Below are 14,952 nucleotides of genomic sequence, written 5' to 3'. Positions count from 1 at the left end.
ACACACACACACACACACACACACACAGCACAGCAGGGACAGCGTACAGTATGGCGGCAGACGATGGGGTAACGGCATACTGTGTGCAGCTCTACATCTAGCGGTAGGGGGCAATGGGATGGCGGCAGGTGACGGGCCTCTTGATGCCTTGCCTGTACATTTACAAGCGACGGCCGCAGAAGAGAACATCGGGGTATGTGGCAGGTGACGGTCTTCATGTCCTGCATGCAGCTGCTCTGCAATAGACAGTGAAAGTAGGGGACAATGGCGGCGGGCTAAAAAAAAAAAAAAAAAAAAAATCACAGCTGCATGCTTTGTTTGGCGGGCATGCTTCCAAACAAAAACTTTGCTATGTCTTACTTTTGCGAGAGGCCTTATATTTAGCAATTCAGCAAAACCTCTACTAGGTCTTATTTTCAGGAGATATGTCTTATTTTCGGGGAAACATGGTATGTTACTGTGGAGGTGGGCTAAGCTATAGCTTGTTTGTTTAAACGTAATAAGAATGAAGGGAATTTTGTTTACTTACCGTAAATTCCTTTTCTTCTAGCTCCAATTGGGAGACCCAGACAGTGGGTGTATAGCTACTGCCTCTGGAGGCCGCACAAAGAACTACACTTAAAAGTGTAAGGCCCCTCCCCTTCTGGCTATACACCCTCCCGTAGGAGTACGGATTCCTCAGTTTTAGTACCAAAGCAAGAAGGAGGAAAGCCAATAACAGTTTCAAAAACAAATTCAATCCGATAACAAGATCGGAGAACTTAAGAAACAACATGAACAACATGTGCACCCGAAAAACGAAACCCTAAGAACAAATAGGGCGGGTGCTGGGTCTCCCAATTGGAGCTAGAAGAAAAGGAATTTACGGTAAGTAAACAAAATTCCCTTCTTCTTTTTCGCTCCTAATTGGGAGACCCAGACAATTGGGACGTCCAAAAGCAGTCCCTGGGTGGGTAAAAAGATACCACATGAACGGGCTGTCAGACAGCCTCTTCCTACAGGTGGGCCACCGCCGCCTGAAGGACCTGTCTACCTAGGCTGGCATCTGCCGAAGCGTAGGTATGCACTTGATAGTGTTTGGTAAACGTGTGCAGACTCGACCAGGTAGCCGCCTGGCACACTTGCTGAGCCGTAGCCTGATGCCGCAATGCCCAGGACGCACCCACGGCTCTGGTAGAATGGGCCTTCAGTCCAGATGGAATCGGAAGCCCAGCAGAACGGTATGTGTGAAGAATTGGTTCCTTGATCCACCGCGCCAGGGTGGATTTGGAAGCTTGCGATCCCTTATGCTGACCAGCGACTAGGACAAAGAGCGCATCAGAACGGCGTAGAGACGCCGTGCGAGAAATGTAAATCCTGAGTGCTCTCACCAGGTCCAACAGATGTAAACCCTTTTCAAATTGGTGAACTGGATGCGGACACAAAGATGGCAAAGTGATATCCTGATTGAGATGAAAGGAAGAAACCACCTTGGGAGAAAACTCTGGAATTGGACGCAGTACTACCTTGTCTTGGTGAAACACCAGGAAGGGAGATTTGCAAGATAACGCCGCTAGCTCGGACACTCTTCGAAGAGACGTGACCGCCACAAGAAAAACTACCTTTTGTGAAAGCCGAGAAAGGGGAACTTGAAAGGCGGCTTCTGGAGAGCAATGAGAACCTTGTTCAGATCCCAGGGTTCCAATGGCCGTCTGTAAGGAGGAACGATATGACAAACTCCTTGGAGAAACGTGCGTACTTTAGAAAGCCGTGCCAAGCGCTTCTGAAAGAATACGGATAGCGCGGAGACTTGACCCTTAAGCGAGCTAAGCGACAAACCTTTTTCCAACCCAGACTGCAGGAAGGAAAGAAAAATTGGCAATGCAAATGGCCAGGGAGAAAACCCTTGAGCCAAGCACCACGCTAAGAATATCTTCCACGTCCTGTGATAGATCTTAGCTGAGGATGGTTTTCTAGCCTGTCTCATTGTGGCAACAACTTCATGAGATAAACCTGAGGCCGCTAGGATCCAGGACTCAATGGCCACACAGTCAGGTTCAGGGCCGCAGAATTCAGATGGAAAAACGGCCCTTGAGACAGCAAATCTGGACGGTTTGGTAGTGTCCACGGTTGGCCTACCGTGAGATGCCACAGATCCGGGTACCACGACCTTCTTGGCCAATCTGGAGCGACGAGAATGGCTCGATGGCAGTCGGACTTGATTTTCCGGAGAACTCTGGGTAACAATGCTAGAGGTGGGAACACATAGGGGAGTCGGAATTGCGACCAATCCTGAACCAAGGCGTCTGCCGCCAGCGCTCGGTGATCGTGAGACCGTGCCATGAAAACTGGGACCTTGTTGTTGTGCCGTGACGCCATCAGATCGACGTCCGGCGTCCCCCAGCGGCAACAGATCTGCTGAAACACGTCCGGGTGAAGGGACCATTCTCCTGCGTCCATGCCCTGGCGACTGAGAAAGTCTGCTTCCCAGTTTTCCACGCCTGGGATGTGAACTGCGGATATGGTGGACGCTCTGCTTTCCACCCACGTCAAAATCCGCTGGACTTCTTGAAAAGCTTGGCGACTGCGTGTTCCCCCTTGGTGGTTGATGTACGCCACCGCCGTGGAATTGTCCGACTGAATCCGAATCTGCTTGCCTTCCAGCCATTGTTGGAAGGCTCGCAGGGCAAGATAGATTGCTCTGATTTCCAGAACATTGATCTGCAGGGTGGACTCTTCCTGAGTCCACGTCCCCTGAGCCCTGTGGTGGAGAAACACCGCTCCCCACCCTGATAGGCTCGCATCCGTCGTGACCACTGCCCAGGACGGGGGAAGGAACGACTTTCCCTGTGACAATGAGGTGGGGAGAAGCCACCAACGCAGAGAGTCCTTGGCAGTCTGAGAGAGGGAGACAGTCCTGTCGAGGGACGTCGATTTCCCATCCCATTGGCGTAGAATGTCCCATTGTAGAGGGCGCAGATGAAACTGCGCGAACGGGACTGCCTCCATTGCTGCTACCATCTTTCCTAGGAAATGCATGAGGCGCCTCAGTGAGTGCGACTGGCTCTGAAGGAGAGATTGCACTCCAGTCCGTAGCGAGCACTGCTTGTCCAGTGGAAGCCTCACTATCGCTGAGAGAGTATGAAACTCCATGCCAAGATAAGTCAGAGATTGGGTCGGGGTTAGATGAGACTTTGGAAAGTTGATAATCCACCCGAAACTCTGGAGAGTGTCTAGTGCCACCTTCAGACTGTGTTGGCATGCCTCTTGAGAGGGTGCCTTTATAAGCAGGTCGTCTAGATACGGGATGACCGAGTGACCCTGCGAGTGCAGAACAGCTACTACTGCTGCCATGACTTTGGTGAAGACCCGGGGGGCTGTTGCCAGACCGAAAGGTAACGCTACGAACTGCAGGTGTTCGTCGTGTATGACGAAGCGTAGGAAACGCTGATGCTCTGGTGCAATCGGCACGTGGAGATACGCATCTTTGATATCTATTGATGCTAGAAAATCTCCTTGAGACATTGAGGCTATGACGGAGCGTAGGGATTCCATCCGGAACCTCCTGACTTTTACGTGTCTGTTGAGCAACTTTAGATCCAGGACGGGTCGATACGATCCGTCCTTTTTTGGGACCACAAACAGATTGGAGTAAAAACCGTGACCTTGTTCCTGAAGAGGGACGGAGGTCACCACTCCTTCCGCCTTTAGAGCGGCCACCGCCTGCAACAGAGCATCGGCTCGGTCTGGTGGTGGAGAAGTTCTGAAGAAACGAGTTGGCGGACGAGAACTGAACTCTATCCTGTACCCGTGAGACAGAATATCCCTCACCCAACGGTCTTTGACGCGTGACAGCCAAATGTCGCCAAAGTGGGAAAGCCTCCCACCGACCGCGGGTGTGGGAATCGGAGACCGCAAGTCAGGAGGACGCCGTCTTGGCAACGGTTCCTCCGGCTGTCCTTTTTGGGCGTGACTGAGACCTCCAAGAATCTGAGCGTCTCTGGTCTTTTTGAGTCTTTTTTGACGAGGCGAATTGGGACCTGCCCGGTCCTCGAAAGGACCGATAACCAGACTGACCCTTCCTCTGTTGGGGTTTGTTTTGTCTGTGTTGCGGTAAGGATGAGTCCTTACCCTTGGAGTGTTTGATGATTTCATCCAAACGCTCTCCAAACAATCGGTCACGAGAAAAAGGCAAATTGGTTAAGCACTTCTTGGAATGAGAATCTGCTTTCCAATGTCTCAACCACAGGGCCCTACGCAAAACAACGGAGTTGGCTGACGCCACTGCCGTGCGGCTTGTAGCGTCAAGAACAGCATTAATCGCGTACGACGCGAATGCCGCCATTTGCGAGGTCAATGGTGCTACCTGCGGGGCAAATGCACGTGTGACTGAGTCGACTCGCGCAAGCCCGGCTGAGATAGCTTGGAGTGCCCATACGGCCGCAAAAGAAGGCGCTAATGACGCTCCAATCGCTTCATAGATGGATTTCAGCCAGAGCTCCATCTGCCTGTCAGTGGCATCTTTAAGTGCCGCTCCATCTTCAACTGCAACCAAGGATCTAGCTGCAAGCCTGGAAATTGGAGGATCCACTTTTGGACACTGGGTCCAACCCTTGACCACCTCAGGGGGAAAAGGATAGCGTGTATCTTTAAGCCGTTTAGGAAAACGCCTTTCAGGATAAGCGTGGGGTTTCTGGATTGCGTCTCTAAAGTCAGCGTGGTCCAGAAAAGTGCTTAATGTACGCTTAGGGTATCTGAAATGGATTCTCTCGTGCTGCGAAGCTGACTCCTCTACAAGAGGAGCTGGCGGGGAAATATTTAACATCTTATTGATGTTAAATATAAGATCATTAACTATGGCGTCACCATCTGGTGTATCTAGATTGAGAGCGGTCCCAGGATCAGAATCCTGATCAGTTACGTCCGCCTCATCACCCATAGATTCATCTCGCTGGGATCCTGACCATTGAGATGAATGTGAAGGCCCGTCATAGCGAGCCCGCTTAGGCTGCCCGGGGCCATCGTCTGAGTCAGAGTCTTCACCCTGAGGTGTATATGCCCGTCCCGGAGCTTGGAGGTAATTCAGCTGAGGGGGACCAGGGGGCAATGATTGCACAGTGTCCGTGGCCTGAAGTACAGGCCTAGCTCGCAATGTGTCAAGAATTTGTGACATAGTGAGAGACATTCTGTCAGCAAAAGCTGCAAACTCAGTTCCTGTCACTTGGACAGCATTCACAGGTGGTACACCCTGGGTCACGTCCAGCAGAGGTCCCGACTGTGCAAGCGCCGCAGGGGCCGAGCACTGCACACAATGGGGGTCCGTGGAGCCTGCCGGTAGAAAAGTCCCACATGCGGTGCAGGAAGCATATAATGTCTGTGCCTTGGCACCCTTGCGTTTTACGGACGACATGCTGCTGGCTCTCTGCAATGTGAGAGAGTCTATAGCCAAAGGGCGACCAGCGCTATGTAATACCAAGTATTTGTAGAAACAAAATACTAAGAATACTACTGGCACAAGAGGGAGTGAGCCCTGAGGGCTGCTTACCGCCCGCTGAATAGCGGGTAAGAGGCGCAGAATTCCTTGTCTGGGTCTCCCCGGCTCCCCTCTGCAGCTCAGCGTGTCAGCAGGAATGGCTGCCGGCGTCTGTGGAGAGGGGCGGTCCGTGGGAGTTTCCAAACAAAAGTGCGGGAAACAGTGTCCCCTCTGTGCCGATTGTGAGGGCTGGAGTATGTAAAAACGACTCCAGCCCTCGGCGCTGATGCACTGGCCAGCGTCCCGCCCCTCTCCTGACTGGCAGGTCTGGGGGCGGGAACGAACGGAAGCAGGCCGCAAAAGCCGGGGACTCGAGTTATCAGCGCGGCCGCCGTAAAAGCGCGGGCCGCGCTGAAGTCCCCGGCGCACCACAAGTGCCAGCCGCGCCGCAGTCCCAGCGGCCGGCGCGACCGATTCCCAGAAGTGTGCCTGCTTCAGCGAAGCTGAATGAGGCCATGGCACAAGCGCCGTAGCGCTGATGTCCCCCGGCGCACTACAACACCCAGCATGCTGCGGTGTGAGCGCCAAATGCACGGGGACACAGAGTACCTTGAGGAAGCAGGGCCATGTCCCTGATGTACTCCGCTCCATCCAGCATCTTCTCCAGGGGCTGTAGATGGAGCACGGTCTCAGTGCCTGGAGACCAGTAATCCCACTTCACCCAGAGCCCTGTAAAAAGGGATGGGGAAGGAATCAGCATGTGGGCTCCTGCCGCCGTACCCGCAATGGGTACCTCAACCTTACAAACACCTCCGACATACAGTGGGGTGAGAAGGGAGCATGCTGGGAGCCCTGTATGGGCCCTCTTTTCTTCCATCCGACATAGTCAGCAGCTGCTGCTGACTAAAAACAATGGAGCTATGCGTGCGTGTCTGACCTCCTGCGCACAAAGCTAAAACTGAGGAATCCGTACTCCTACGGGAGGGTGTATAGCCAGAAGGGGAGGGGCCTTACACTTTTAAGTGTAGTTCTTTGTGCGGCCTCCAGAGGCAGTAGCTATACACCCACTGTCTGGGTCTCCCAATTAGGAGCGAAAAAGAAATCTGTGTATGTAAATAATCAAAATATAGATGTAGTAGCATAATTATCTGTCTGTCTATGTAGCCATCGAATAGACCCATAATATAATTCTAAGCTTTATAGTCATGAATTACCAAGGATAAGTGAACAGATGTACGAACAATGAACAAAGAAAGTATTTGTGCTTATCAGTAGTTCCACACAAAGAAGGAATGTGCCATCTATGGGATGAAATGTGTGTACCTACACTCCCCAACCCTCCCTATGCAGTTTCGATCTGTGAGAGAAAACAGATTGATACTTTTTATATGTCTGAAGGTTGAAATGTACTAAAATCTTGGTTATAGATTATACGAGTTCAGTTGGTGACGCTAGCTCAATGAGAGAACATGTCTGTGTGGTCATTGTCTGATTCATTAATATCGGCACTGATATACAGCTAATACGGCACCGGCCTCTAAATATTCCAAACGAAGATACCATTAGCTATCTTTACCCAAAATCTCTACCTTTACATTACTACACCAAAGATTACCTGTACACATAAAACTACATACCATGGCCTCTTCATTCTCAGGATCATGGTGGAGGGGTACAGAAGTCTGTCCCACTCCCAAAGGGGAAAAAAAGATTCCATATCTTAGCAACTGGTTGTAACTTTATGGAATGGAGATTCTCTTTTTTTTCCCCCCTCTCTCCCTGCCCACTGCTTGCTGCATCAAGTTAGAGCCCAAGCTACTGCCGCTTGCAGCAACTTTCTACCCAGACTCGCATCTGCCAAAACAAGTGTGAACTCTGTATAATTTTGAGAAAATATGTACAGAACTTGGTAGCAACCTTTCAGAGTTGCACAAATTGAGGACTAATGATGAACGGCCATTGCACAGGTGGACTAAGCCATAACCCCAAGTGGGGGTGCACGTCCTTGGCCCAGAACGGTTCCAGAATGGCAGAGGAAATCCGAGTGAATTCAAGTGGTAGGGAGACCCCTACAAAGGCTCTCCAGGGTGACAAAGACAGTATGAATGTCTGAAAGAGGTAGTCATCAAAAGGTAGTCACGCACAGTTCTGAACACATCAAACTTGTATTAGGATCACTCAGTAGACTCAGAAGGAAAAGCACAGAAAGAGGTAAGAATAATCTACAATTTGACCAAAACGTGGAATTTTTTGTTCCAGTTTTCCAGTATGGTAAAATGAATGGCGTCATTCAAAATTACAATTCGTTCAGAAACAAAGAAAAAAATCCCTCACAAGTTTATAATGTGAGGCAATCATTCACTCGCTCGCTCATGTCATCTCTACCTCAAAATCTCTAGAATTCGACCTTTTCTTACCGTTTACTCTTCAATAGCTCTTCCTGTCATTCTTATTTATTCTCGCCTGGATTATTGTAATTCTTTACTAATTTGTCACTCTGTTACTAAACTCTCTCCCCTCTCCAATCCATTCTAAATGCCACAGCCAGGATCATTTTCCTCTCCAACCGCTTCACCGATGCCTCTGCTCTGTGCCAGTCATTGTACTGGTTGCCCATCTGTTACACAGTCCAATATAAACTTAGCACTCTCACCCACAAAGATCTCCACAGTTTTCCACTGCTCTACATCTCCTCCCTCATTTCTGTCTATCACCCCACCCGTGCCCTCCGTTCTATTCTGCTAATGACCTAAGACGGACATCCTCAATAATTTGAACCTCCCACTCCAGTCTTCAAGATTTCTCAGGAGCCGTGCCTATGCTCGGGAACACACTACCAAGAGAAATCCGATTAATTCCCAACATCCACACCTTTAAGTGGGCCCTAAAAACGCATTTCTTTAGACTAACCTATCACCTCACTGCCCTGATCTAATCTAGTCCTATTATGCCCTTCATAAAATTTACTTCCAATTTTTGTCCCCTTGTCCGTCTGATTCCTTCCTCTTCATGAACTTTTTTTTACACTTTGCATGTATAAATTCTGGCTGGCGACCGATCCACACAGTTGGTTGTGAATCCCCTATTAAATTTATGGCTGGACCATATGACAAGCTTTTCTCCCCCCATTCACCTTTTGTGCCTCCTCTATTCCCTCAGACTGTAAGCTTACGAGCAGGGCCCTCACTCCTCTTGGTATCCGAATATTGTGATTTTATATTGTCTCATATTGTCTGTACATGTTCTCTCTGAATTGTAAAGCGCCTCGGACTATGTTGGCACTATATGAATAAAAATTATTATTATTAGAAAAGTTAAAACAAATGAGCTCTTTGGGAAGATGTCACACAAGTGACTGTTAGAAGGCTAGGATAGTGTGCTCCTGAAGCTACGGATCCCTAGAGTAACCCCCATTCCCAAGATCACCCCTGAAGGTGGAGATGCCTAAGGTTCCTTTCACATTGCGTTTTGCCTTACGTCCACAGGTCCTGTCAGGGGATCTGTCGGAACCGCCCCTCCCCCACCCCGCAAAGCGTGTTCCGGACGCATGCGCCGGCAGGGCCATTCACTGTAATTGAGCACACTACGTTAGCGTGTGCTCTGTTTTGTGCGATTTTTGCACATATACGTTTTCTGCAGACGGACACCCGAACGTAGCGGACTACATTCTGGTGTCTGTCTGCAGAAAATGTATCTGTGCAAAAATGTGTATATGTGCAAAAATGGCACAAAACAGAGCACACGCTAACAGTGTGCTCAATTACAGTGAATGGCCCTGCCGGCGCATGCGTCCGGAACACGCTTTGCGGGGTGGGGAAGGGGCGGTTCGGACGGATGCCCCGACGGGACCTCTGGACGCAAGGCAAAACGCACTGTGAAAGGAGCCTAAGGTTCGTGCCTTGCTAAGCTTCTGGATACGACTCACCTAGGTGTCCCCCACTCCCCCCCCCCCAAGGGAGTGAAAGAACATAAGAGCAAGGAAACACATAGTGAACTTAGGGAAGGCAACAGATGTACAAGGGCTCCAAGATCTTCTCCAGATGGTAGCTAGGTGATGCTAAAAGAATTAAACCTCTGCTTACAAAAACAAACTCTTCCACCTTGGTCAGAATAGAAATTCTATATCCGGCATGGAGTGAAGCCCAGGGAGGTTAAATATAGGAGAATGGGGAGGTAATCCTAAGCTGCAGCCGAAATAAGGGCTAAGAGAATTCTCAGCCAGCAGTGAAGGTGTCCTTAACCCCTTCAGCATAGAAAAGAACAGTCAAGGGAGCTCTTCAGAGGGTCTACTTAAACAATGAGACCACCTGACCCCCGATTCCTCAGAGGTAACATCATGATGCGGCACCGCACTCCTGACAGAAGAGGAGGAGAAAACTAAATACAAAAAAAAAAAATACAAACATGAAAACAGACTGTGGAAGGGATTAAAACTATTTGTAGAATATTTACCAACCTGACAGATTTGACACTTTCTTGATCAACTGAGTTTGAGTCTGGGACAACAAAGTCTTTTTTTTAGTAAGAGTATCAGCAGTGTCCGTCAAATCCTCTATCTGTTCTATGGCCTGAAAGTTAAAGGAAAAGAATTTAAGCGTTTCTGGTAGACAGCGAGGCTATGTGGAAATGGAGTCTTTTTGCTGAGTTTTCAGAGTAGAAATTGAAAAAGTAGGTTTTGGGTACTCACCGTAAAATCTCTCTCGGAGCCTTCATTGGGGGACAACGGAAACCATGGGTGTATTCTTCTGGCTCTAAGAGGCTGACACTTTGCTAATAAAAAAGGTTGGCTCCTCCCAAGTAGTATACACCCACTGACCAGAGCGGAGGTGATCAGTTAGTATAAGAGCAGTAGGAGAAGCGACTAAACCAAGGACAGGCACATCCAACTGAAAGATTTAAGAAAAATGGGCGGGTGCTGTGTCCCCCAATGAAGGCTCCGAGAAAGAGATTTTACGGAGAGGACCCAAAATCTACTTTTCTCTATCACTTCATTGGGGGACACAGGAAACCATAGGACGTCCTAAAGCAGTCCCCAAGGGTGGGAAGAGAAGGACCCGAAAAAGGAAGAGTCAGGGACGAGAGTTCCGGAATGGCATCTGGCACGAGACACTGACAAAAACCCTTTCCGTCTAGGACAGAAGTGCCAGGGAAAAAAATAAGGAAACGGGTCCTCCGAATACCCTGAAAGGAGAATTGTTAGAAAACTAGTTGATAGGTAAAAAGAACAGCTGAAAGGCTGAGAAAAGAATCCGAACGGTATACATGGAGAGACCTTAGGCTTCGGAGAAGAGAGACAGAATGCTAAAAAAGGCGGCTCCCTCTCATGCAGGAATATATCGAAGAATGGTAGATCCTAGACTTAGGGGTACAGAAAACCCTCTCTCTCTTGCGGAACATGTTCCCGAGGAAGGTAGCAGGGAACTTGAGCAAAAAAAAAAAGAGAATTTTGTTACTTACCGTAAATTCTTTTTCTTATAGTTCCGACATGGGAGACCCAGACCATGGGGTGTATAGCTTCTGCCTCCGGAGGACACACAAAGTACTACACTAAAAGTGTAGCTCCTCCCTCCGAGCATATACACCCCCTGGATGACAATTCTAACCAGTTTAGTGCAAAAGCTGAAGGAGAATAGCCACCCATAAGTAGAGATAGAGTAAAACCCGGAATAACCGGAACCTCTGTCTACAACAACAGCCGGTGAAAAACACACGGAACAAGAACTGCCAACAGGCAACAGGGAGGGTGCTGGGTCTCCCATGTCGGAACTATAAGAAAAAGAATTTACGGTAAGTAACAAAATTCTCTTTTTCTTTATCGTTCCTTATGGGAGACCCAGACCATGGGACGTCTCAAAGCAGTCCATGGGTGGGAAATAAACAGAACTGAGAAGTAGGTAAAACCTAACTTCACAAATGGGCGACAGCCGCCTGAAGGATGCGTCTGCCCAAGCTCGCATCTGCCGAAGCATGAGCATGCACTTGGTAGTGCTTCGAAAAGGTGTGCAGACTAGACCAAGTGGCAGCCTGACAAACCTGCTGAGCCGTAGCCTGGTGCCTGAAAGCCCAGGAGGCACCGACAGCTCTGGTCGAGTGCGCCTTAATCCCTGGCGGTGGGGGCACCTGAGAACATTGGTAGGCATCGGATATGGCCGACCTAATCCAACGAGCTAGGGTCGGTTTAGAAGCCGAGAGACCCTTGCGCTGACCCGTGGTTAGTACAAAGAAGGGAATTTTGTTTACTTACCGTAAATTCCTTTTCTTCTAGCTCCAATTGGGAGACCCAGACAATTGGGTGTATAGCTATGCCTCCGGAGGCCACACAAAGTATTACACTAAAAGTGTAACGCCCCTCCCCTTCTGCCTATACACCCCCCGTGCTCACGGGCTCCTCAGTTTTGGTGCAAAAGCAAGAAGGAGGAAAAAATTATAATTGGTTTAAAGTAAATTCAATCCGAAGGAATATCGGAGAACTGAAACCATTCAACATGAACAACATGTGTACACAAAAAACAGGGGCGGGTGCTGGGTCTCCCAATTGGAGCTAGAAGAAAAGGAATTTACGGTAAGTAAACAAAATTCCCTTCTTCTTTGTCGCTCCATTGGGAGACCCAGACAATTGGGACGTCCAAAAGCAGTCCCTGGGTGGGTAAATAATACCTCATAATAGAGCCGCAACCGGCTCCGTCCTACAGGTGGGCAACCGCCCCCTGAAGGACTCGCCTACCTAGGCTGGCATCTGCCGAAGCATAGGTATGCACCTGATAGTGTTTCGTGAAAGTGTGCAGGCTCGACCAGGTAGCCGCCTGACACACCTGCTGAGCCGTAGCCTGGTGCCGCAAAGCCCAGGACGCTCCCACGGCCCTGGTAGAATGGGCCTTCAGCCCTGAGGGAACCGGAAGCCCGGAGGAACGAAAGCCTCGAGAATTGGTTCCCTGATCCACCGAGCCAGGGTTGACTTGGAAGCTTGTGTCCCTTTACGCTGGCCAGCGACAAGGACAAAGAGTGCATCCGAGCGGCGCAGGGGCGCCGTACGAGAAATGTAGAATCTGAGTGCTCTCACCAGATCTAACAAGTGCAAATCCTTTTCACATTGGTGAACCGGATGAGGACAAAAAGAGGGTAAGGAGATATCCTGATTGAGATGAAAAGGGGGATACCACCTTAGGGAGAAAGTCCGGAACCGGACGCAGAACCACCTTGTCCTGGTGAAACACCAGGAAGGGGCTTTGCATGACAGCGCTGCTAGCTCAGACACTCTCCGAAGCGAAGTGACTGCTACTAGGAAAACCACCTTCTGCGAAAGGCGTGAGAGAGAGATATCCCTCATTGGCTCGAACGGTGGTTTCTGAAGAACCATCAGCACCCTGTTCAGAACCCAGGGTTCTAACGGACGCTTGTAAGGAGGTACGATGTGACAAACCCCCTGCAGGAACGTGCGTACCTGTGGAAGTCTGGCTAGGCGCTTCTGAAAAAAAGACAGAGAGCGCAGAGACTTGTCCCTTAAGGGAGCCTAGTGACAAACCATTTTCTAGGATCCAGGACTCAATGGCCACACAGTCAGGTTCAGGGCCGCAGAATTCAGATGGAAAAAACGGCCCTTGAGACAGCAAGTCTGGTCGGTCTGGTAATGCCCACGGTTGGTCGACCATGAGATGCCACAGATCCGGGTACCACGACGTCCTCGGCAGTCTGGAGCGACGAGGATGGCGCGGCGGCAGTCGGCCCTGATCTTGCGTAACACTCTGGGCAACAGTGCCAGAGGAGGAAACACATAAGAGAGTTGAAACTGCGACCAATCCCGAACTAAGGCGCCTGCCGCCAGAGCTCTGTGATCTTGAGACCGTGCCATGAACGTCGGGACCTTGTTGTTGTGCCGGGACGCCATTAGGTCGACATCCGGCATGCCCCAGCGGCAACAGATCTCCTGAAACCCGTCCGGGTGAAGGGACCATTCCCCTGCGTCCATGCCCTGGCGACTGAGAAAGTCCGCTTCCCAGTCTTCTACGCCCGGGATTTGGACTGCGGATATGGTGGAGGCTGTGGCTTCCACCCACAGCAGAATCCGCCTAACTTCCTGGAAGGCTTGCCGACTGCGTGTCCCGCCTTGGTGGTTGATCGTGACCACAGCCCAGGATGGGGGCAGGAAGGATTTCCCCTTCTACAGAGAAGTGGGAAAAAACCACCACTGAAGGGAAGCTTTGGCTGCCCGAGAAAGGGAGACGTTCCTGTCGAGGGACGTCGATTTCCTGTCCCATTTGCGGAGAATGTCCCATTGAAGTGGGCGCAGACGGAACTGCGCAAAAGGAACTGCCTCCATTGCTGCCACCATCTTCCCTAGAAAGTGCATGAGGCGCCTCAGGGGGTGTGACTGACCAAGAAGGAGAGATTGCACCCCTGTCTGTAGTGAACGCTGTTTGTTCAGCGGAAGCTTCACTATCGCTGAGAGAGTATGAAACTCCATGCCAAGATATGTCAGTGATAGGGCCGGTGTCAGATTTGACCTTGGAAAATTGATGATCCACCCGAAACTCTGGAGAGTTTCCAGAGCAATGTTCAGGCTGTGTTGGCATGCCCCTTGAGAGGGTGCCTTGACAAGTAGATCGTCTAAGTAAGGGATCACCGAGTGTCCCCGAGAGTGTAGGATTGCCACCACTGTTGCCATGACCTTGGTGAAGACCCGTGGGGCTGTTGCCAGGCCAAAAGGTAGTGCCACGAAACTGAAGGTGTTCGTCCCCTATGGCGAAGCGCAGGAAGCGCTGATGGTCTGGCGCAATCGGTACGTGGAGATAAGCATCTTTGATGTCTATTGATGCCAGGAAATCTCCTTGTGACATTGAAGCGATGACGGAGCGGAGTGATTCCATCCGGAACCGCCTGGTTTTCACATGCTTGTTGAGCAGCTTTAGGTCCAGAACGGGACGGAAGGATCCATCCTTTTTTGGCACCACGAACAAGTTGGAGTAAAAATCGTGACCCCGTTGCTGAAGAGGAACCGGGATCACCACTCCCTCCTCCTTCAGGGTGCCCACCGCCTGCATAAGAGCCTCGGCTCTGTCGGGGGGTGGAGATGTTCTGAAGAAACGAGTCGGAGGACGAGAGTTGAACTCTATCCTGTAACCGTGAGATAGAATGTCTCTCACCCATCGGTCTTTTACTTGTGGCAGCAAGGCGTCGCAAAGCGGGAGAGCCTGCCACCGACCGAGGATGCGGTTTGAGGAGGCCGAAAGTCATGAGGAGGCCGCTTTGGTGACTTAGACCGCCATGCATCGGAGTTCCTCTGATCTTTCTAAGGCCTTTTGGACGAGGAAAATTGAGATCTGCCCGCGGTCCGAAAGGACCGAAACCTCGATTGTACCTTCCGTGGTTAAGGTCTGTTTGGTTTGGACTGGGGTAAGGATAAATCCTTCCCTTGGATTGTTTAATGATTTCATCCAATCGCTCACCAAACAAGCGGTCGCCAGCCAATGGCAAACCGGTTAAGAACTTTTTGGAAGCAGAGT

General features: G+C 50.3%; 1 protein-coding gene across 5 annotated transcripts in view; it reads right to left on the bottom strand.

Annotated features, from left to right (window-relative positions):
- Positions 1-14,952, bottom strand: part of MGA (MAX dimerization protein MGA) — a 259,036-nt gene that overhangs the window by 14,004 nt on the left and 230,080 nt on the right. For all 5 annotated transcript variants that reach the window (XM_075331070.1, XM_075331069.1, XM_075331073.1 and 2 more), the window contains exon 23: positions 9,909-10,020. In XM_075331070.1, coding sequence (XP_075187185.1) covers positions 9,909-10,020 — 112 coding nt within the window. The remainder of the gene's footprint in view (positions 1-9,908; positions 10,021-14,952) is intronic.

Source organism: Anomaloglossus baeobatrachus, chromosome 12, assembly GCF_048569485.1.
Source record: "Anomaloglossus baeobatrachus isolate aAnoBae1 chromosome 12, aAnoBae1.hap1, whole genome shotgun sequence".
In the NCBI taxonomy this organism is placed as follows: domain Eukaryota; kingdom Metazoa; phylum Chordata; class Amphibia; order Anura; family Aromobatidae; genus Anomaloglossus; species Anomaloglossus baeobatrachus.
The sequence above is the reverse complement of the archived record's forward strand: the minus strand, read 5'-3'. Positions and strand labels throughout refer to the sequence as shown.